The sequence below is a fragment of the Apis florea genome, unplaced genomic scaffold (genome assembly GCF_048593485.1).
Source record: "Apis florea isolate Af1SG1 unplaced genomic scaffold, ASM4859348v1 contig_3158_pilon, whole genome shotgun sequence".
Classification (NCBI taxonomy): Eukaryota; Metazoa; Arthropoda; class Insecta; order Hymenoptera; family Apidae; genus Apis; species Apis florea.
In genome coordinates this window covers 4,587,536-4,612,072 of record NW_028256713.1, presented here as the reverse complement: position 1 = coordinate 4,612,072, position 24,537 = coordinate 4,587,536, and the positions used below count along the sequence as shown (strand labels likewise).

Below are 24,537 nucleotides of genomic sequence, written 5' to 3'. Positions count from 1 at the left end.
AAAATTTATTTATGAATAATACGTCGTTCAGTTTATGTGAAGTTAAGTGTAATTTACTTCATTATTGTTGTAATGTACAATAAAATTTTATCGAAGTCTTTAATAATTCCAACTCAATCAATGATAATTGCTCATATCAAGAATTCTACACTTCAATATTACAAAAAATGTACGTATTACAAACAATTCTGTTATTTTCAATCATTATATATAAATTATGTATTAATATGATAATGAAACAATATATTCTACATATATTACATAAAAATATTTAATCTGTAACGTATAAAATATATTCATTTATTAATTAATACATAATCGATATTTAATTAATACAATTAATTGCTTTATCTGGAGTAATTGTTTTATCTATATCTGGAGTAATTGTTTTATCTGTATCTGGAATAATTGTTTTATCTTTATTTGGAGTAGTTTCTTTATCTGTATTGTGTATAAATATAGATCGAGGTTCCATTATTTGTGCATAATTTAATGTAATTGTATCATTCATTGTTTGTTCTATTGTATCTTCCATAATTGTAAATTTTCCTATTGGTACTTGCACTTCAGACAAACCTCCTATGAATACATATAATAAATCATTATAAATAATCAAAAATATATAATGATAATTTCTTTTTTGATATATATGTTAATATAAAATCACATACGTAATATTTTAAGAATATATACTGATGTTTCTGGACAATAAGATAAAATCTCTGCTATAACAAAGTCTGATATTTGTGGTGAATAATCTGATCCAATTTTGAGCATCTAAAAATTAATTTTTACATATATATTAGAACAAGTGTTTGTTAGTATTTTAAAAAATTACCTTGAATGCAATGATATCCTTGAGTTGTGGTTTTTCTATCATAATTGGATACGTTTGGAAATCTGTATTTAATAACTTTTCTAAATTAATATTATTAGTTGAAGCTATGCCGTTATTGATATTTTCACGAGATTGTACTTTTTGTGGGTCCTGTATTTCTTTTATTTTATTATTTGTAAAAGTAATAGGAGTAGAATTATTACTTAATGATAATAAATTAGCTAATTCATGAGAAGGTGATACATGAGTTGTATTAGTTCCATTCATTATTTGTTGACATTTAGGTTTTCTTTCCTCAACATTATTATCTTCTGAATCATCGAAACGAATATGTTTGCCAAAAGGAATAATATAAGAATTAATAATCTTAGGTTTATTTGATTCATTTTCTTTTTTTTGTATCATTGTTTCTTCAGCTGTTGTCTTCTTTTTTTTATGTCTTACACGTTTTCTTTTCGGACATGCGAAGAAATTTGTAGATACATCAAATTCTTCTATAAAATATATATCAATAGATTTTAATTTGACTATTAATTATTTCATATGTATTCTTACCATTTTGAGATTTATTCGTGACACTTGATATTTTCAATTCGCGTTGAAATGAATTTCTAGTTTCGTTTGGCCTTACAAAACTATTCTCTTGTATGTTTTTCTCATTTGGTGAAATAGCAAATGAGTCAAAATGATTATTTATGGATAAATCAAAGTGGCTATTTAATCCAGATCCAGGAGAAACCCTGCAACAGTTTCATATAAATAACGCAATAGATTTTTATATATTTTTTTTTTAAAAAATTCTCACAGAATTATTTCGTTTTCTTTCAAAATGCGTATATTCTCGCTAGGTGGTAAATATTCGTTTTCATTTAATAATAAATGGAACGGTTCTTTGATATTCAACAATTCTGTAATATGCTGTTTTACATGACTAATTTTAAACATATTTGTACTGTCGATAAAAATCCAAGAAAAACGACGCGCATCATTGTAGAATTTACACAAATCGAGTTTAACGCGGAAATTCGGCTGAAACATATTTCCTTTTAACGTTATGTTTTACTGATACGATGGACAATCCGTTTACCGAGCTTTGTCGAAACGTATCAAGACTCGTGCGAAAATAAACGCAATTTTCTAGGTTAATGTACATTCAGAAATTATTACTCTGCATTTCGAAAGAAAAGTAATATTTTATGCTAGATAATATCATGTTTATTAATAATTATATAATTAAATTTGAATGTATGAGAAAAAATTACATCCATTCATTCATAATTCATATTTTTTTTTTAATAATAATAAAACAAAGATAGAATAAAAATTCGCGAGCGCCATCTCCCGAATGTCGTAAAATATAAATATAGATAAAGAGAGTAAATAGCGAGAGAAAGACAGAGATAGGATAAAAATTCTGATATCAGCGCCATCTCTAGAGTGCCGCAAATGAAACAGAAATTTAAACAAAGAGAGTAAATAATAGAAGAAGGATAGAGATAAAATAGGCTGAAAACTGACGTTCAGCGCCATCTCTCGAGTAAAAAAGAAAAGTCGTTCTAAAAGCATCTAAGAGATGGCGCTGAATCTCAGTTCTGAATCTCTACCTTGCTTTGGAAGAAATGTCAAGAGATGGCGCTGACAGTTAATTCTTACTCTATTTTCATCCTTTTTCTATTATCTCTCTTTATCTACATTAGTTTCACTTTTATTCCAGAGATGGCGCCACCGTTAATATTTTTACGCTATTTCTGTTCTTTTCTATTACTTGCTCTCCTTGTCTACGCTTATTCCGCAAAATGTATATGTTCAAAAGACGGTTTCAACATTTGATTAATTTCATTATACTTTTTATCCAATTCTAAATCAAATCAAAGTTTATTTTTATTAAAAAATTATATATAATTTTACGCGTTTGCATGTTGTGCGCGAATTTATATATTTTAATTAGTTATTTTATTATCACACTATACAAGATATTATATTATATTTTATATCTTAATCATAATTTAATTCAATGATATCGAAAATTTTTTAATACTTTATCTTACATGAAAATTTCAAAGATTGGGAATATATTGAAAGAAACTTTTCAAGATGAAATTGAATATGACACTCATCTTTTATTTAATTTCTGGTAACGCAATGATATAAAGTCAAAGGCTTAGACTACTTAATAATTTGTCACCACATATTTCCTCCGGATCTATGCTAAAAATAATTGCAATCGTGTCAAATACACGACCTGCCTCCGAAACTCCGTATGACGTAGATCTATTGTTGTTCTTATCTTATGATATTAATAGATCTTCGTTACTTGTTGGATTGTTCGCTGCGGTTTTGAAACCGGTTCGTCTTATTACAACATTACAACTTTATTAATCTAAGTAACACGAAATAATTGAACAGGTCAGGTAAACGCACGATCTCAGCGAAAAGTTCGTCCAATAATTAGAGAATTTGGAACGATCGAAACGTATCGATTTGATTCTCGAGATTACGAGTTTTTTTTTCTTTTTTTTTTCCCTTTTTTTTTTTTTCTACACTGAAATAAACGTTAATCCCGTTATCGTGATGCGCGACATCTTCATAAATCGCTGTTAAACGCGTTAAATTACATGGCTGCTGCTTAATCGTGTATACGTATATGTAAGTAATTTATGTAAAATTATAACCCAATGTGGGCTTTCGATTCAACGAGATATCCACATCGCAAGGCTCTTTTATTTACATAGAATTTCTACCATTAAATGTACTAACGTGTATATTATAGATTTTTTTTTTTTTTATTTTTTTGTAATCTGAATAATACGTTCGAAAAAACGTGACATCTCTTCCCAATACGATAAATTATACGTATATATCATGCGATATATTTAAATCGATAAATTTTTCCATCTAATATTAAAAAAATCAATCAACGATCGTTGCACGATATTTTCTTTAAAATTTATAGACACAACGTATATATATAACTCTTCTCACGTTTACGCTCTAATCACGCGATGAAAACGCAAACTCGTCGACAAATTCTACGATCTCCGTTTTTTACGTTCATCGTGTCAATTACAACTACTACTTCAAAAAGCTATACGCGATCGAGTAGAATTTTTTTGTACATGTGCATTACGTTTCATTTTTCACCTGAACTTTTTCATCGTGCTCGCGGTTAAATCAGGTTTGGAGCAAAGGCGATCGGCGTTGCAACGATGCGCGAGTTGTCCACGCGCATCGTTTCGCCTTAATTGACTAAATAATTCGATATTTTTCGCGGTGGTAACAGGAGAATGACACTTTTGTCGCTCGTTTTTTTTTTTAGAGATGGACGACGGGATGTTGTGACACGTGGTCTTTTTCAATACAAATCGAACAAATCGAACCGATTACTTCGAAATAAATTATACACGTATATATATATATATATAATACGGGGGGGGTATAAAGAACAGCATAAAGAATTGCTCGATGTAAATTGAATCGAATGTAGCCAATAAAACTGCTTTATAAAACGTTCTTTGGCCGTTGTTAATGTTCGTAAATGGGTAATAAGATAGTGAGTGAGTGGGCAGTGGGAAACAACGCTGAAATAGGATACCTTTGTAAGATACTTTGATATATCTGGAATCGAATAATTCGGAATAATTATGCCCAACCAATATTTCGATCGACGTACGGCGTCGTTTGTTTCGATCTCTTCTCATCGATCCTCGATGAAATTCGATGAAATTCGGGTAACGTTTGGTGTGACGTTTTGCATCGAGAAAAGGGATCGTGGAACAAGGATGATCTCTTAATTAAAACGAATCGGGTCGTCCCGTCGAGGAATAATTATCTCCTATATTATCCTTATTAAAGTCGCGATAAAGCGTGTTTACCTCCGCTCGCGCGCTCGTGATTTCTTCCTTTCTATCTAGGAACAAGAAATTTTCAATTTTTCGACGAGAAAATTTTTTTACTTAACATCAAGTACGTAGATTCATTCACTCGCTATTCACATCGAATTTTCGAACGATAAACATCGAAATAATTGTTGTTTCTTATTTTTCTTTTTTTTCTTTTTCTTTCTTTTTTTTCAATCGGGAAAAATCAGCTGAACTCTCGAGTCGATAATGGTAAATTTCTTAAAAATCGAAAGTTCCCTCGCGAAAGAAATGTTCGATCGGCGTCACGGCGTTCCTTGCCGATCGAAGAAGAAGAAATTACCGCGTCCCCTCTCCTCCTATCTTTTCGACCGTCGTCGTCGTTTATTCGTGCGATCCGTTATTCGATCCGTTTTGACGGATCGATTTGAGAATCGGCTCGTGGCGATCGTCGATTCCATCATCCCTTCCTCCTCTCGAATCAGGTGAGAAACAGTCGGCCATTCGATTTTCGTTTACGACAGTATGCAGGAATTCCTCTTCGACTCGGAACGTTCACGGATCTGCTGCAGATGCTGCAGCTGAGCCGGGGACGGGACGTGTGCGCTGCTGCTGCGAGAATTCAAATGTTGGGGCGGTGGCAATGATTGCCTGCGGCGACGTCTCAATGCCGGGCTCAGATTGTACTTCAGCTTGGCCTGGATCAAAAGCTCCTTGAACACCTGTGAAATGTTCAAATTCTCCTTCGCTGACACCTCCACGAAACCGTTCTCCCATTTCATCGTTACCAACTCTCTCGTGCTGTCCGTGTCCACCTGGAAATATACGTTCGATTGTGGAGCTAGCATAAATTACACGTGGAATCAATCCTTTAAATGAAATTATATATTAAATATATATATCGATAATTGTAGCTAATTATTAATTAAAAGGGTTTTAAATTAATTATTAAAAAAAAGGGAGCTTTATATTTTTATACAATCAATTTTGAAACTCAAGATCTCGATAGACTTTCTAATGAATTTTTAATAGACACAGTTGATCATTTTTCTGTAAAGAAATGTTGAGCAATTTAGACAAGAAGTGAAAACACATTTTTAAATTCAAAATTAATACACTAATATATATCGATAGCTGTAGCTAATTATTAATTAAAAGGATAGATTTTTATATTTTTATACAATCAATTTTGAGTGTCAAGATCTCGATAGATTTTCTAATGAATTTTTAATAGACACAGTTGATCATTTTTCTGTAAAGAAATGTCGAGCAATTTAGACAAGAAGTGAAAACACATTTTTAAATTCAAAATTAATACACTAATATATATCGATAGCTGTAGCTAATTATTAATTAAAAGGGTAGATTTTTATATTTTTATACAATCAATTTTGAGTGTCAAGATCTCGATAGATTTTCTAATGAATTTTTAATAGACACAGTTGATCATTTTTCTGTAAAGAAATGTCGAGCAATTTAGACAAGATACGAAAGAATCTAGCTAATTATTAATTGAAAGGGTAGAGTTTTATATTTTTATACAATCAATTTTGAGACTCAAGATCAAGACTTTGTAATGAATGGGCAATTTTTAATAGACACGGCTGATCATTTTCTGTAATGTCGAGCAACTTAGACAAGATACGAAAGAGATGAAAACACATTTTTAAGTACAAGGCTAATACACTTTGATTTAAAAACGAAACTCTTCTCTCGAAACAAGTTGTTCGAAATAGCAATAACTTTTCTCGATTACATATGCGAGAACAGTTCGCGTTAACCCCTTCTTTTTGAAAGAAATTTACCTGTTTCTCGGTGTCGATCAAATCGACTTTATTGCCAACGACGACGATCGGCACCGCGCCCTTCGTGTTGAGGATTTGCGCCCTCAGCGTCTTCACCTCGAGGAACGTGTTGGCGTCGTGGACGTCGTACACGAGGATAAACGCGTCCGCCGACTTGATGGACAGATCTCTCATCGCGGGGAACTCGTACGAGCCCGATGTATCCAGGATGTCGAGGGTCAATTGTATACCGGAAACGTTGAAATCCCCGTGATGCATCTCCTCCACCGTCCTCTTGTACTTGGGGGTGAACGTGTTGTAGAGGAACTGATTGATTATCGCCGATTTCCCCACTTTCGCCGCCCCCATCACAACGATCTTGTGCCTTATCGAACTTTCCGCGTGCTTCCCGCCACCGCTGTCCGATTCCGACAGCCTCTCGTTTCTGAAAATTTGTTTCGATAAATTTGCGCCACTCCAGGAATAAAAAGAAATCGATGGTAAAAATATCCTTCGAAATCCAATCGAAACGATATTTGTTAAAAAGTGTTCGAGTAATTTAAATTAAAGGAGAAAGATTTATAAAAGATACCTTACTTTCGATTCGATTCAATCGTTCTTAAGAAAGTGAGCGCATCTAATAACGATCCAATCAACGATTAAACGGATGATCGAATCATGCTAGGCCGTGCAATAAGTTAAATAAAGTTGGTAACAAATCCCGGCCAGAGGCTTTTCTCTTCTTCGCCGCGCCATTTTTCTTTACGACGCGAAGCAAGGTAACGGTGTGACACCTGAGCAGGAGGGTGCTAATAAGACAGGAAACGGTCTCATATTTAAGGGGACAACGTCCCGGGATGGAGAATAGCGCTAATGAACGTTAAAGATCCCCTTTCATCGGGGAACACGCGTTATTGAATACGTTGTTTCGTGCACGGTGGTCTGAATTTCTGAGCCGCCATTTACTCCGCCCCAGAGTATATATACACTCCGCCGGTGGAAATTGTGGCGACGATGATGGGCGCGCTTTTGCATGCACCAGATAACAACTGTTCCCTAAGTATCTTCGTAATCATCCACGCTTATTACGTGGAGGAGGAGAGCGAGACGCGGTTATTACTTGGCCGTGCACAAAGGAGAGGAGAGCGCGAGCTTCCCTTTTTGCCAAGAACTGGCCGCAAAATTAAAGCTCTGGCCTAGGAGTGGAGTCAAGAGGGGAGGTCAGGGGATCGAAGAGGAGGGAGGGGTGGAGAGAAGAATGGAGAGAAAGGGTGGAGGGAGGGGAATATAGCGAAAGAATCTTGCGAGAACCGATTTCTCGAACGATGGAATACGAAAGGTTTACCTTAAGGAAATTCGTTTTCTTTTCTTATCCGCGTTTTCAATCCTTTTTTTTCTTTTTTTTTCTTTTTGTTATTTGTTTCGAACTGGCATTTCGGAAAGATTGAAATCAGTTTGCACTTTTGTGGAAGGAATCTCGTAGCTTTTTTTTTTTCTTTCTTTTCGAAACAAGAGAAAAAAGGGTAGGAGTAAAGTGTACCTCGGGGACGAAAGAAAGGAAGATTCTTTTTTTCTTATCGGAGGAGGTGAAGGATTTTCGAGCGCGAATAAGACAGATTTGGAGAAGGAGTTGGAAGGTATAAATCTTCTTACCTAACGTTTTTCGTCGTACCATCTTCCTGGCCCTCCTTCAGCGACGATGGTTGTAGACTGAAACGACGGCGAAATTGATGCCGACCTTTCATCATTTGTGCAGGGATTTTCCTGTAAAAAAAACAGACGTAGAAAAAGAAATTCTTAGGTTAGCGAAAACAAGAGATAACTCTATAGTTCAACCGTGTTCATTGTAGCGATCATAGGATCTTGTGCATGTACATTTTCATTTTAGCTAGTGGATACTTTTTAATCTTTCACGAGTATATCTTCAAGTATTTGCTCAAAGCTAAAGATGAATCTAAATCTTTTTTTTGAATGGTTTCGTGAAGAAACGATGAACTTGCACCATCGAATCTTGATTAAATAGATTTAATCTTTTCGCGAATATACGTATATATATATATATTTCGAATGGGTACTCGCTCAACAGGTACTTAAACAAATTGACCATCATATTTACGTAATAAAACGAATCTTTTACATTAAATTTAATTTGCTTCCGTGACCGCATCTCATTTACCGATATAAATATTTTCTTACGGCAAGAAGAAATTTCAAACAAAATATCGCGCGCTGGATCGATATTAAATCGACGTGATTCGGTCAAAGACGAGGACGAGATATCCATCTTCAAAAAAAATCACGAAATCTCGAAATCTTTTGTGAATCGAAAAACAATTACAAAGGAATAATCGATCATTTTTCTCATCTTTTTTCGCGTTAATTACGCTTTTATTTCGAAATGCTCCCCCCTTCGAGAAACTTACTTGAAACGTATTATTATGTATAACGCGAGCGTTAAATTTAATTCCCCCTTATCTTTCGTCCCGTGACTTTCGAAATTAGTTTGCGTAATTCACGGGCGTGGCCGGGGACAATTAACTTTAGAGGCGAGATTGGCACGTTTCGAGCGTGTGTACGCATATCGTTAAAAAGTTTGGAACGGTTGGGAACAGCGGTCGGCCAATGGAGCCGATTGATCCACCTACGTGGATAGGCGGATAGATAGTTCACGTTTCTGCTGATAAAGTGGAACGAGCCACACGTGTCAAATATCGTATCGATCGGTAGTTTAATCGCGCCACGACAATCGAGATTGTCGATACACAACGTGAATCTACGTTCGTTGAATACGTGCTTCTTTCGTTACCCGCGAATCTAATTTCAAGGGAAAATCCTGACTCGGGATTTTGTGAATTGGATCAATGGAGGTTGCCAGGGAGTATCGGTGATTTGATGAGAAACTTGCTTGGAGGAAATGGGATTTAAAGGAAATATTTATAGTTTTCGTGGATAAAGATTCGATTCAGATGTTTTACGTAAATTTTTTAATCGTTCGATTGTGTATGTAAAGTTTGTCTTCGATCATTTTTTTTAAGGAAGAAAATATTCGATCAATGCTGTTTTCGTTGGCAAAATTTTAATTTTAATTCTTGTAAATTTGATCTCACATTTTTTTTTATAATCACTATCCTCATGATAATATTTATTCATCTTATAATTAATATCTTATATGTTATATTCGTTCATTTCCCGATGAAAATTACTCGATCGAAAATTACTAATTCGGAATCTGTAAGATGGTCATCTTAATTTCCTGTTGCTTCTGAGAACATTTCCTCCGTTCCAATGTAACTTTAACAAGTTTCTCGCAGGCCTTTCTTTCCTTCTGTCCCGATTTTTTCTTGCATTAAATATCTACCCTCTGAGCAACGAAGTAATCAGCAATTTGAAATTGTTCGTGGAAGTTTCTTGTTTGAATTAGCGTTATTTTCATATTTTCAACTAATCACGAGAATTGATGTAAAAGAAATTGGGACGGATATCGTGGAGTTAATGGAAGATTCACTTGCAATTGTTCAAATTTTTTATCTTCCAATTATTTTCTGAAAGATATCAAATACGTTAATCCGATAATATTTTCATTTCTCTTTTTTTCGTAAACGAAGAGCGAGCCGCAAAGTTTATGAAAAAATGAATCACAATTATACAAAAGCGAGATTATTCTTATTTAAGTTTTGATAACTAATCTCGCTCAAAAGTCAAACCAAGCATAAGTCCGATTCCAGATTCAACGCTTTCCCACTTTTTCCTACATTAGAATTCCATTTGTACGAATCTTAATAAATCAGTATAACAAGAATCCGTTGTTATTTCCAACTTATCGTTCGAATAATCAATATTCAAATTTTTTTCGGATAATCGAGAAAAACCAAATTTATATCGATGATTAAAAATTCAACAATTTTTAAATATAACATAAGAGAAATACACAGCAAGTACATTAATCCATTTTCAAAATACCAACGTTTAAACGTTCCAGTTTAATAAATAATAACATACATTCTTCACAGACGATCATTTAATAATTTTCTATTTATATTTACAAATACAAAAACAGATCGATATAAACGACTTTTGTTTCTCGTCCCGTAACTGACGTTTTCTAATCTCGGTCCATCCGATTTTCCAATTCCCCATGGATAAACACGTGGAACTCACCCTTACGAACGTTCGTAGCTGCGTAACACAATTTCCCATCGAGATAAACGATATGCGTGTCCCACGACGTGCTCTTCGTATACGTATTCGCTAGGAAACAAGACCTGGTAAATCGATAGACGGCCACCGATAATTTCCAAGCAACCGTGTGAAAACTTGATATCGCTTGTTTTGATTGTATTTTTCGAGTTCGATGCAGCGTACCTGCCCTATATGCTATAACCTGCCCGTACTATTTACGTAAGATCGCGTATTAAAGGAGGAAAATTTAATTTTCACGAACAAAGAGGAGATACTTTTACTCGCGTAGTTTTCATTATGGGAGAAAGCATCTTCGTATAACATCGTATCGAGCAACAATAAAACGTTTACCGTTTCGTTGGAAAATTTGATGGACCGTTTTCATTGTCCAAAGAAAAAAAAAAAAACAGACACGATTTCGAGGAATTTTACGGTACGCTTTGGGATTAGCGCGCGCATTGTCTGCGTAGGAAGCTCGCCTCCAGCCATTAAATTACATCCAACACTAAGATGCTTGGAGTTAAGACAGTTTAAGTTAAAGTTCGTGTTAATATCTCCTTTCGCAATAACCAAGGAGTTTCCATTTCCTTTTTAACGATGAAATATACTTAATCGTGCAATCGAAACTTCTTGATAAAAATTTTGGATATTTTCGAGAATCAATGTCTTGGAAATATCGTTTTCACTTATCGAAGCCAATATTTTTTCTTGAGTTGAAAGATACGGGCATACGGGATGTAAGCTAAAAGACATAATTCAAACTTTTGACACGATAATTTTGGACAGTTGAGAATTAATTACCTGGAAACATCGATTTCTTTTCTATCTAAACTATTTATTAAAAAGTTCGAATCTATTCCGGTCCGCGACATTTGGAACGAAAAAACTGCTTTAATAACTTTCTCGAAATATAATTCACGACAGAATTCGAACTTGCTCGCAATATTTTTATATCGTCCATTTCGAAAGTAGTAAAATAAAATTGGCGAGGGGTCGATCCCGGACAGTGGCCGGGCCGCGTTTTAATCTTCGCCCCCTTATTGCGCCCATAAAGCTTCCAAGCATCGAGTTATCGACTCACGATATCGATCAACAATTCCTCCTCCCCTCCCCTCGATTCGATATTACGCTCGTAAACCATCGATCGGCCCGGACAACTTTTAATCCGGTTCCTCCTCGAGAATTTATCTCCACCGACGCGAAAACCTTTTTCGAATTATATTGCATAGCTCGATATCGATGCCGTCGATGCATCGCCGTCTCCGCCCCGGGGTTAATCAGCCCCGTCAAAATCTATTTGGTCGATTCCTCCTCCCTCCATTGTGATTCGTATTTCGATACGGTTGTCACGCGATATAAATTGCAGTAATTAGGGGACGTGGCACGAGCGTACTAATATATGCGTCCCGATTTGTAATTAACCAACAGGGAAGCGATATCCCTCTATCCCGGGAGACTTGGCAATTACGCTTCTTTCCGAGCATTCCCAATAACCGGGGAATCGGGTCTATTATTAGAATACGAAACATCGTGCATCGTGGGCTATTTCCAGCCTTCCCCGCCAAGACGTATCTCCGAGAAATTGAAAACGGACCAATTCCATACGGTTCGCTTTCGAAAACGTAGATCCCATCCACGAAACACCTTTCGAGCCAAGAGAATGGGGAAAAATATATCTCTTACGTACGCAGTATAATCGAGATCCCTAGAATTTCTAGGAATAATCCTCGGCTAAGTAGATTCTAAAGGGGATTCTCGTTATCCCTTCCGTTTTCTTTCACTTCACCTCCCTTAGAGGTGAAAGAGCGTGTGCAGAGTTGGTTTCCATACGATTAATCCATCTTATCCGGCCTCGTCATTGGATTGGAGATTGGAGAACGTGTGAATCGTGGTATCGTTCGAGAGGATGAAGATTATAGATCGGGTTAGATACATTTCGGATCGATAGTCAGATTATTCGGGAGGGGGAGGAAGAAAAAAAAAAGTGAAGCGGATAGGCGCGTTATTGAGACTTTATTGTGCCGCATTTCGCGATAAAGATTTATTGCCAATATGACCGCGCTCTCCCCTTTTATCTAAAGCTTCGAAGCTTTCGATTCTTTTTTCAACGATACAAATATATGTATATATTTGTCGAAAGTGGATGGATAAGCGCTGTGATGTGAATTGTGCCCCTCCACACGCATTTGTCGATAAATACATGGGTCGTGAAGGAAATTCGAATCGAGGAAAGGAGAGCGTACGGATGGGGGCAAAGAATGGAAAAATAGAATAGATGTAGTCTCGGTGGAAGGAAGGACGATTGACGTGCAACCCTTGAACCGTGCGTCGTGGCTCGACGCGTCCACGGTGTGACATTAATTAAATTCAATGACTGCGTTAATGCCAGCGTTAACGGCTCGCTGAAAAAGTCACTTGACTGTTTTCCGATAAAGGGTGTCGCGTCGGTTTAACGTTGAATCCAAGCTCTGGACACGGGTAACCGCTTGATCTACATGTGTATCGATGTAGGTAGGAAAGCTCGACCCTCGTTAGAGAATGAATTTTATTCCAAATTAATTCCTTTCCCCCTTTTTTCTTTTTTTTTTAACAACTCGAAACCCTAGTAGTTATAAAAATATTTCTGCATTCTTCAACATAACGATTCAATTAATTTCCAAGTTTTCTCGAAGTTTAAATAAAAAATTTAGTATTTAGGAATATGTGAAAGGAACAAATATATGTATCTCGTTGGATTACAGAAAATGTTACTTAGACAAATTAATTTTTGATTATTTTTTAAGAAATTCAATCGTTAAATGCTTCTCTCCATTTGACGTATAAAGGCTCGTTTAAATATTTTTCTTCGAATTTACAAAATAATATCAATCCGTAACAGATAGGTTGAAAAAGATTGTCGTTGGGCTGTAAAGGCTTTCGAGAAAAGTCGAATGTTGGGTTGTTTCAAAGGCGGCAGAATCTCAGAAGGGAGGTTGAAATCTTTCGCCTCGATTCTTCTCGAGGATTCTGTTCTACGTTTTTTCTTTTTTTTTTTCTTTTTTCTTCTTCTCTCCCTGCGTGTGATTTACGACGAGGGGTTCGTACCGGCGGGTCACGAGGGTGGTAAGGGCTTTCGGATGTTGAACCGTACAAGTAATTTCGATTCCGCTTCGGGGATCGTAAGAATCGTAAAGGTTAATTCCCCGGGCCGATTTATTTTTCATTTGGTACACGTTCGTGGCAAGTATTTCCCCGAGTGAACTAAACTTTCAGACCTTTTTAAACTTTTTCTTCTTTCGAAGAAAAGGTTAACTTCGATCGAACGGATAAGGATAATTAAAGGGGAGAGAAAAGGAGAAAAATAAAATTGTGGATAGAAATTGGATTTTGTAGAAATTTTCGCGATAATATATGTATTTTTTATTTTGTATTATCGTCGAATTAACTTTGCTCGAGTAACAAGGATAATTGTACATAGACGAAAGAGGGGAAAAAATATAAAATTCAACAATCCAATGATTTTTGTTTCGATATATCCTTGAGTTAGTTTGTTTCCTTTCTGTGCAATGAATGAATGAAGGTGTCGAAACCAGACTTTCTTCTTTTTTTTTTTTTTTTTCTTCTTCCCTAAACGATCACTCTAATTACGATCTCCTAACATTCTCGTAACGGAGGCAAAGGGTTTTAAGAAAATTTCTGATAATTTAAGATTTTAAGAAGAAAAGGCCAGTCTCATTATCTCAACTTTTCGTCAAGAAATGAAAACAGTGTTCATTATCCGACACTGCTTCTTCCTCCACCCTCGAGCGAGTGACTTTTCAATTAAGGAAATTGCACATGCATATTCATAGAGAATTCGATATAAGAGTAAGGATTCTCTTTAAAACTTTCTCGCGTAACAGTTATTTCCTCGAAATAAAACTTTTCCCCATTTATTGCCCGATTTAAAATCATTTTACCGTCGTGATATTTTATTATGCAACCGATGTTGAAAACGTTAATCGCAAATCGAACGTCGTTTCATCTCGGAACGATCGCGATACGAAGCATAAAGGGTAGACAGCCGCTCGTAGAATCCCTTGTTTAAGGTGTGCTCACGCTTCGATGGAAATTTTTATGCAATGTGAAAAGGCCTGGTCGCAATACCGTCTCAAAATCCCGAGCCATTTTTGCCGTCATAAAGGTGTTTACTAGTGGCAAACACACGTAAACACGGTATAAATGGCCGGAGCTTTAGCTAGAAAATATCTTTATGAACCTTGGCCTCGTGAATTTAGCATGTATAGCACAGTTCGAGGCAACAAGTTCGCGACAAGTTCTCTCTCGAGAATTTACACGAGATTTTTTTTTTTCTTTCCTGTTCGATCGATTGTTTTTTTTTTTTTTTTTTTTACGATTTCTCTAAACTTTTTCTCTACGCTCGTTCAAGGATTGTTGCGTTAAATATGCGAAATTTTATTGTACAAGATGTTCTCGAAATAATTTTTCGATAAATTGAATCTTTTCTATTTTATATAAAAAAAAAAAAACGAAAAAGGATTTTTTTTATAGGAGATAGAACGAATATAATAAACATTATTCTGGGAGAAGAAATGAATCAAATGTTGAAAGTTTGGATCATAAAAAATAATAAAAACAATATGAAATGTTTAATATGCATGAACACGATGAATCTTTAATATTTTATCAGTATTCGTTACGGACTTTGAGTCATTTCCATTTATTACTCACCCATGTAGTACACTGAAACTGAATAAATTCTGGAAATTTTCTATAAAAATAATTGCGATAATCCCGTCGAGTCTACAAATATCACCATAAACGTTTTTAATACTTTTATCAATCAATTCTATCTCTTTCAGCGTAGTATCCACTATATTAAGATAATATTCGATGAATTTTTACAAATTTTTCCAAATTTATTTTTCCAACGTACTTGTATTTTCAATTTACAACGTTATCTCATTTCAATTTTTCATCTCCAACTTATGCGAAAACTCGAATAACGTTTAGCGACTAGCAAAGGTATTTTCGAGACTTTCGAGACTTCGAAAATTCTAATTTATTGTATTCGAAACTTCTAGGGAACAATCCCATTGCTCCAAACTCGTAATTTAACACTAGTGAACCAAACTACTCTTGAACCTACCATTCAGAAAAGGACAGACCAGATATTAATTAAAACCTGTGTACCACTTTCAAATGTCATTTCAAATCTAATGAACAGCGCAAAGTCCATAAATTATTAACCAACAACAGATTCCACCTCTTAGAGAAATATTCCTAACGATGGACGCGCTAACAGACGAGAAGTTTAATTAATCATAGTGAAAACATAGAGAGAGAAAGGAGCAGGGACGGCGAAATTGCAAGTCGAACCACGAGGGGTCGTGGAATAACAAGATATCCGCATTTCCCTCGAACGATATTTTCCTCTCGCTGAGTTAGCCCGTTTATTTTCTGAAAGTAACGCGTGGAGAAACGATTCCTACTGCGACGTCTTCCTGTATCGGTAACGTGTCTTCGAGGGAAACGAGAGCAACGGGAGAGAAAGAGAGAGAAAAAAGATGGAGGAAGAAAGAGTAGGTGTGTGTATTTGGAATTTCTGACTCGACAGGACGCCAGAATCTAGGAGAAAAAAAAAAAAAACTGGAAGGGAGAAAGCATTCTCGCGCACCCTCTTGCTCGTCGCCGACGTCTGAACTGGATCGGTGCAATACGATGAAACCCGACAGCATGGAGCCGGCCAGTTCCGTCTGACTTCCTACGGTCGTTGCTCCACTTTGCCCGTGTATTCACGCATTCTACATCCACTCTATATATCCTCACACAGAGTCGCCTGATTATCGTCCAATACTATATATTCTAGCACACCCTCTTTCTTCTCTTTCCTCCTTGCATCGCGTCGTGGTATTTACATATATGCAACGACGAAGCGTTCGTGAAATTACGCGCCAACTTTCACCCAACTTTTCATAATCGTATCCACGCGATATTTTCGTCTGAAGAATGATGTATAAAGTGTGCAGAGAAAATAGGTAGAAAATTGAAGGACGAGAGTCTGGAGATTGAAATAAACAAGGGGAAGTTGGTGTGCGGAATATATTTTACAGGTAGTTAGAGGAAATAGAGTAATATTGTTCTATCTCAGCGTTCTATCCAGTGCGAAATTGAATTGCTTAATAATTTCGTCAAAATTTTCGGCTTTATATACAGTCAGAACTTTTGCTTCTATCCTAGTCTCCAAAAAAGTCATTTCTTAAATTTTCTAGCTATTCTTGCATTTCGAAACACTGTGTACATTGCGTACACAGGGTCGAAAACTTGAAGAGAGGAATTACGATCGAGCGTGAGTTACGAGTATTGGTTGCCAACGTGATAGTTGGCCGGCTTCCGAAAACCAGCGACACGCTGGCTTTCGTTGACCTTAATGTGGCGGACAACCGCGGGGCTATTAATGGGGGTGTTTCTTCTTTAAGAGAAATGGGGTTGTTGATTACGGGTCGGCGTATTTTGGTCATCGTCTTCCAGGATCCGTCGAGAAAAGTTTATCGTTTCTCGACTCGATGAGCAAGGGTTCGGGCTTTATTATAGACCCTTGGCAAAATGTCCTTTCCTGCGGGCTTACTCTCCGCGATCTGGAATTACGTACACGTGTACGTTTATACAGGATGTTCGAACGAAATATATAGAATGATTGAAACGATTCTGAAAAACAAATATTCTCAATATTATTATTATAGAATTAATTCGTATATATTAATATTTATTTAATATAAAATTAATAAGTTGTTATTTTCCTTTAAACAAATTTGCGAAATTTCAATTGTTCTTGTTGTTGCCCTATATTTCTTTCGTATTCAACAATTTTTGATCATCGATTAAAGCAAAGATTTGATCGATATTTTTGCATTTTTCCATTTGTTTCTAAGAATCACTCCTTGCACATTTTTACTCTTTTTTGCTCGAACACTAGGCATATAAATATCAAAGGGTATCACGTTTCTGAAAGCCACACCTTTATAAATGTACCGTCAATCCTTGCACAATTTTCCGCCGGGGGTTTCAATAGTGTTCATGTACGACCATGTACGACCAAATGTCAGTAGGGGTTGGTTACACGTATGTATACTTTACCCGATAATGGGAGCAGTGAAACACTTGCTCTGCTTTCCTCCTCCTCCTTCTCTCTCTCTCTCTCTCTCTCTCTCTCTCTCTCTCTCTCTCTGCCTCCTCTGTTGGAATCATAGCCACCCTTCGTTGGAATCTTGACACGCAAGAAATTTACTGTAATATTACCCTCGACCGAGACTCGATCCAACTGGGACGTTCAGGGCATTACTCCACTTTTGGTCATGTTTTGGTGACATCGTAGACATTCATTGTCCTCGTTGGTTCTCAACGATACGAGCCAGTAACTTCTTCTTCTTCTTCTTCTTTTTCTTTTTTTCTTGCCCTGGAAGGGGATGATCGTTCGATTGTGAGAACGATTCAGAGATGAGTTACGAGGCTTTTTCGGATGAAACATCGTTGGTTGCGTTTATTGGTAATCGTTGCGTTTTTACGACTAGACAGGCTGAAAATTTATAGCCCGATATTTTTGGGGCGAATCGCTCGAGGATGCTCTTTTTCTCGCGTATCCTGAAAGTATTCTAACTAACTGAGGTAGAAAGCCATCGCTCCAATTCCGTTGCCCTGTTTCGGGACGTTGCTGGAGCATCTTCGTTCGATGCTAATGACGTCGGTGATGCACCCTCGTTCTAAGAACGCTTTTTTTTTTTTGGACGAGTGGCACGAGCATTTGAGAGGATCGAGATTGATAAATGTGCTCGTTCTCCTGTCAAGTAGATGAATCGCTTTTCGTATTTGCCTCTGTTATTCCCTTATATATTAGACCCTCCCACAAGTTTAACGCCGTGAAGAAATCACTCTATCTTCTCGCAATTCCGCTTCACATCTTGCCAACAGTACAGGATACATCATATATGACATTATAAAACGTTATTTCAACGATGTTTCCTTTTTACCAGTAATCGCTTTTTTTTTTCGTTCATCTTTTACATCTTCTGAATATATTTATTTTTTCTTCGGATTCATCATCTATATTTTTTAACATCGATCCTTTTTTTTCATCGCGATACGATCTAATGGTGATTTCTGTTCTATATATTTCCACGAAAAAAAAAAAGAGGGGGGAATACGTCCATTTTCGTACGCCGTCAGGTTCAATCATTTATCGAAGCTTATCTTAACCACCCACGCTTTTATTTTTCCCTTCCCTATAGAGAATCGTATCTCCCGGAATCCTTCGATTTATAAACTCTAACTCGACAGACCGATCTAAACCTAAACTTCCCTTCCTGACATTGACAAATAGTGGGAAAACGGACATGTTTTCCAGTTTTCACGAGAAATGTAGATCCCGCGTTACGAGATCCGACGCGGTGGTAAATACCGTTTCCTCTCATCGAAGAGAAGCTTTCTCCTCAGTTCAGAGAAAATTCAATGTTTCCTTCCTTCGAGTAGTCGTGGTGAAAGGCGATGCGCAAGTCGACCGACAGTTTCGAAGAAACGAACGTATCGAAATTTAAAAAGACGACGGAAATTCTTCGTTTTCCAACCCTTGAAAGGAGAGTTTCTTACGAGCTTGTTGCACGGTTGCCTTGATTTATGATACGTATTGAAGTACACAGACTTATTGTTGGAAACTGGCGAAAATTGATGTTTCCTTTTGTCCTTTGTTGGCAAGAACGTTGTAACTAAAGAGGATATAAAACATGTAGACTTAAGAGGCAAGAAGTGTTTGTACGTTTGCACGAGGGATTAAACGATAGTCGAAAGAGAGAGTTGTTAGTTAGCTTGAATGATGGTTTAATTTAAACTAGAACTAAAAGCTAGGAAATGCATCAGATAAGAAGAGGATTTATATATATAACAGACACTTGGATATAAACTAATCTTTGAAAGTTTCAAAGAAGTAGCTCGATATTAAATACGCGCATTCTCTTAATACTGTCGCTCTATGTACGTATATTCTAGACGAGTGTTGCTTCAAACTTTTTTGTAAAATTTCTTTCTGCTGATTTTATCGAATCTTCCATTAGTATTTTTTGAGACTAAATCTCGCGAAACATTTGTAGATACAATCCTGTTGAAAATTAAAAATATTTCTATATATATATATATATATAAGGATAAGATTGAATTAAATTCAAAAGAGGTAAACACACATTCGCGTTATTTGAAACTCAATTTCATCCCTCGATCCAATCTTCCATCAAGAATCGAAACCCCGTGATTTCGAAGACACGATCCGCAAATACCATTGATTAAATCAGACGAAAAGAAAACCAGATAAATAGAATCCTCGCCATTTCTCCTCTCCTCTCCCTTCCTTCCCTGTCCCTTTCCGATTTTTTCCATTTCATTCCTCCAAAATCTTCGAATTGCGTGCCTGATTGCTGGCAAATTGTTTCACGGATGGCAAATTGTACGCGGCTAAAACAAATTGCGCCGAACAACATTGCGCATTCTGTATTCTACGTAGGACACATAGGGGAGAGAGCACGTGACACTTGTTAGTGCGTATTTAGGTTAAGCCGCGATAACGCAGGCGACGCGGTAAGTGGCGAGCAACTCGCAACGACGCATAAATTTCAGATATCATTGAGGGATCGGTCTCTTTTACACCAGAGGTTCTCAATCTTAGATACGTAAGTCAATACATGATCAAAATTCGATATATTACCATAAATTCTTAAAATCTGCTAGCTCGTTATTTAGGTATTGAAAATCTCGAGACGTAATTTTGATGGAGCAAATTTTGACGCGTGGAAGAAAATATAAAATATAAATATTTGTATTGGACTTGTATATAAATCTCGATGTTAGGAAAATTCCAAGTTTTGCGATCTTGCATTCATTTATCAAAGTTGAAGAGCAACAAAAATTGAAGGGATGAGTCTTTGATGAAGCATCATCGATATTTTATAGAGATCTTTATAGAGATAGTATTAAAGAATAGGAATAGCCTGTTGAAGTGAAAATTATGATCTTCCATATTTTATAGCCTAAGTTTCGGATTTTTCTTTCGGATACGGGAAGCTAAATAAAAGATTGAGAATCGTTTTTCTACGGGAAGAGATGTCGTGAAAAAAAATCATATCTCATCCAGTGGAGGGAAAAGTACGGCGCCAACCGCTCGTTAAGGGTGCCGACCTGTGAAACTTTGAAAATGATATTGCGATATGTCGCTTCGTGAGGCGCAATTACGATTGTCTGTTCGCGATTACGATGATTACGCGTAGCCGAGCGGAATTCACGATATTTTCCTGGACATTTGCGGTGCTATAGTATTTAGATGTCGTATTTTTACATTTATCTTAATATTATTATTCGTATTAGTCGTAAATTCATTCGTTTGCAAGTTTCATTACGCGGAACAACGGGCGAAATTATTTTCATTATCTTCGATTTTATTATTCCATTTGCAGAAGGTTTATTTAAAGTATTGCTTGCGATACGAAAATATGAATCATTTGTAATTGGTAATTGAGAAAGATTTGTCACCTGGAAAACATTATGAGATCTTTTAAGAATAATTTTCAATTACATTTTATTATTCCAAATATATTTTCAAAATTGAATAAAAATATTAATATCAATGCAACGATAACTCTTCTCACCATTAACGATACGAGAAAGAATATTTCCATTCATATAGGAATCATAAAAACGCCTTTCAATTTCATCTTTCTCGAAGCTACGATTAACGGCGAAGCTTTAATTGCTCCTTGGATCGCGTTAAATTTTCCGGGAGAGCATGAATCTTAATGTCCACTTTCCATAATTCATCTTTTCCAAGACGCCATTTCTCCTTCTTTCTCTTTCGCGGGGATCCTTTTCATCCCTTTGATTCGCACACGCGAATCCCTTTTCAACTTCAATTCCCACCCTGTCCACCCTCTTCGTTTCGTAAATCCGCGCTCACTTCTTCGTGTGCAAAGGGGTCGTTCTTTCGTCCAACGAGTAATCGGGGCCGAATGCGGATGGGATGCAAACAAACGAATCGTGAACATCCAGTTATCCGGAAACAGCGTGTCTTGGCATTCGACAAATGAAAATTTCTTCGCTCGCGAGAGCAAACAACGAGTGGATCGTGACTCGAATATCAAAATTCAAGGAGTAGTATCCCTCGAATCAAGCCAAAAAAAAAAGAGAGAGAAAATCTAGCACGAATATCGTTCACGTTCCGCATAACATCTCTTCTCCTCAGAGTTTAACGAGATCTATAGAAGATCTCCAGTATGGGGAGAGATTGCTCCTTTTTCCAGGAGCGACCACGGTATTGCTTCTGGCTTTCTCGAATATCAAGCTTTGGCGATATTGACTTGGGGGAGGGAGTCGGGGGTAAAGTAGCTTGGGTAACGGATTGTGCGGCGGGAAAGTGGAGAAAAATCGTCGAAATCGTCGTGGAAATTTCGCGGTGGAACAACACGGAGTCTGTGCCGCGAGGAGATAAACCACGATCAAGGGTGACTGCAAATACGGAAAGCGGGGGAGGGGGGAGGGAGGGAAAGAGAGTTATCTCGTCGGTGTTCAATGAAGATCGAGCGTGGTTGGTGGGATGCGTTGGCTAGCAATGGGGAAAGAAGCAGGAGACGAAGACAAACCGCGCAATTTTCCACGACACGCGAAATCCATTCCAGCGGAGAAATCGGGATTCCTCGCGTTGCTTTGTAAATTCTTTATCCCCTCCCCGTTGTCTCTACCTCTTGGCACGCGAGATTTATTCGGCGACGTTTGCCCTCGAGAACTCTTGACGAATAAGCGGAAAAATTTCGTTGAACGCGGGTTACATCGCGATAAACATCCCTCATCCATATTCAGGAACGTAGCCTGAAACGTGGCCGAGTTATCAACGCGAGATAAAATTGTAAAAATTGACCCAGTTGAGAATTCGTTAGAGAAAAAAAAAAAAAAAAGAAAAAAGTGAAATTTTATAGCAGAGATCATTTTTTGTTGTTGTTATTATATCGTTTAAGATTTCACGAACGATCGTTTCCTTAGCCATCCTTTGGAAATCCTTTAACCATTTCGAGAGATTAATTTTTTAATCAACAGAGGATTGAACGAAGCCCGATTTATTATTATTATTATTTTTAATTCATATCGAGAGAGATTGTCGGTCATCGAGATGATAGGGAAATCTGGTGGAAATACAATATTTGCGGACAAAGTGGATTAAAGATTTGAGTGGATTTGACGGAATCGTGCGCAAGTTTGTACATTTTAACTTGTCATCTTTAGCTGTGATATCCGATCGATTTGAAATTAAACGACGATGATGTCCCACCGTGTTATTCGTTTATGCAATTTATACCTAAAATTGTGTACCGGGGAAATAGAGTTTTGTCACGATAACAACGTGGATATTATTATGGATTTATCGGTTTTATAATGAATAACGATCGAACAATTGAAACGAGAAAAGAGTAAATGTTAGATAAACGATTGAGCAAATCACGATATAAATTATTTATTAATTATTACGTATTAATTCCATTTTCATCAAATGGAAGGAGGAGGCGAGCGCGACATCGACAAAGCATAAAATTTACATACACTCGGCCAATCAATTTGCAAATTACCAGGCAGTAAAAGGGGATAAGTAATTCAAACTTTGGGTTCAACGCGTAAGCCTTGAAATTTACTCAGATATATATATATATATATATATATATATATATATTGCAGGGTATCGTGTGTTAAATTTTCATATTAACAACCATCCGTTTAATCCGATTTTATCTCTTAATAAACAGAGAATCCATCCTATGCTCTCTGAACCTTCTCCTATCCCACCATGAGCTAGATCTCATCGGACGGATCTAACACGCGTAGAAAACTTTCCGTTCCATTATATCCCCGGCTTTGATATTGCACTATCTTGCTGCTGCTATTAATCGGCCAGATACAATCTTCGAGAGTTACACGAATTAATTATCCGTTAAAATGTACGATATACCGATTAGTTTCGCCTATATATTCGTGTCGGAAGTAATTTCAATAAATTCGAAAGTAATTACTTAATTACGCTTAATTAACCGGTCGTTTAAAATTCAACTAGTAACGATACATATTGTAGCATCCATTCAAATATTAGCGAGATAATGCCGCACGGAATATTGTGCATATTGCATTTTGCGCCAATGAATATAACGCAATGGAGGATAAATTAAATTGGTGTTGTAACGTTATTTATTACGGAGAGCGTATTACACTCCACGCAATTCGATTCTTATTATCACGTTCTATTATCACGAAATAATCTTTTCTCACTTATCGAAATAATCGAATTTTCGAACCGGTCGAATTTAATCCTGGCGAACGCGAATTGGTGGCACAAATCGGATATTCCTTACTTGGTTTAAGTCTCATCGTGTCATCCGTGAGATTTTAATCCTTGTTTTATCCATTGTTCGTAGACGTGGTTGGTTTATTTCGGATACAGCCATTCATACGTGGCGTGAAACAGTAAGCTTCGTGAAAAAGGGATGAATAACCCTTTCAAAACCCGCCCACCTGTGTGTACATGGCTGTTTCACGATGATATATTACACGGAAGATATTCAATCGTTAACGGTGGAAAAATATTTTCCGCGCTAACACGATTTTGTAATAGCGCTCGTTCGAACTCTCTTCGTTACTTTTTTATTATTATTCAATCTCCTGTTAAGTTGACGTTAGAGCTCTTATGTTACTTAGTTCGTTGCTTTGCTGCTGATGTGAAGAATATTATATTATTATTGTTTAGGGGCTGAGGATGTTTATGCATTTATGCATGAAATTTAAATGAATAAAAATCTATATAGAGTGCAAAAAAGTATGCAAAATGTTC

At 36.6% G+C, this 24,537-nt stretch overlaps 2 protein-coding genes across 4 annotated transcripts in view; both read right to left on the bottom strand.

The window, feature by feature from the left end:
* Nucleotides 1-270: 270 nt before the first annotated feature.
* On the bottom strand, nucleotides 271-2,190 carry LOC100872673 (uncharacterized). 3 transcript variants are annotated; one of them, XM_086909477.1, is made up of 5 exons: nucleotides 2,101-2,190; nucleotides 1,394-1,578; nucleotides 839-1,332; nucleotides 672-777; nucleotides 271-579 (listed from the first exon to the last, which is right to left on the bottom strand). In XM_086909477.1, exons 1-5 carry the CDS (start codon nucleotides 2,112-2,114, stop codon nucleotides 326-328), a joined length of 1,053 nt encoding a protein of 350 aa, XP_086765603.1. In that variant the 5' UTR covers nucleotides 2,115-2,190; the 3' UTR covers nucleotides 271-325. The 3 variants fall into 3 exon arrangements, with proteins under 3 accessions (XP_086765603.1, XP_012349401.1, XP_086765602.1); XM_012493947.3 differs by lacking the exon at nucleotides 2,101-2,190 and adding an exon at nucleotides 1,644-1,996; XM_086909476.1 differs by lacking the exon at nucleotides 2,101-2,190 and adding an exon at nucleotides 1,644-1,996 and having other exon boundaries at nucleotides 839-1,329.
* Nucleotides 2,191-2,938: 748 nt separating this feature from the next.
* LOC100870640 (ras-related protein Rap-1) overlaps nucleotides 2,939-24,537 on the bottom strand; it is a 33,243-nt gene continuing 11,644 nt past the window's right edge. The window contains exons 2-4 of the mRNA XM_003698760.4: nucleotides 8,133-8,243; nucleotides 6,501-6,924; nucleotides 2,939-5,510 (exon numbers count right to left, since the gene is read on the bottom strand). Of these exons, the coding sequence (XP_003698808.1) occupies nucleotides 5,211-5,510; nucleotides 6,501-6,924; nucleotides 8,133-8,227 (819 nt within the window). The 5' untranslated portion in view covers nucleotides 8,228-8,243 and the 3' untranslated portion in view covers nucleotides 2,939-5,210. The remainder of the gene's footprint in view (nucleotides 5,511-6,500; nucleotides 6,925-8,132; nucleotides 8,244-24,537) is intronic.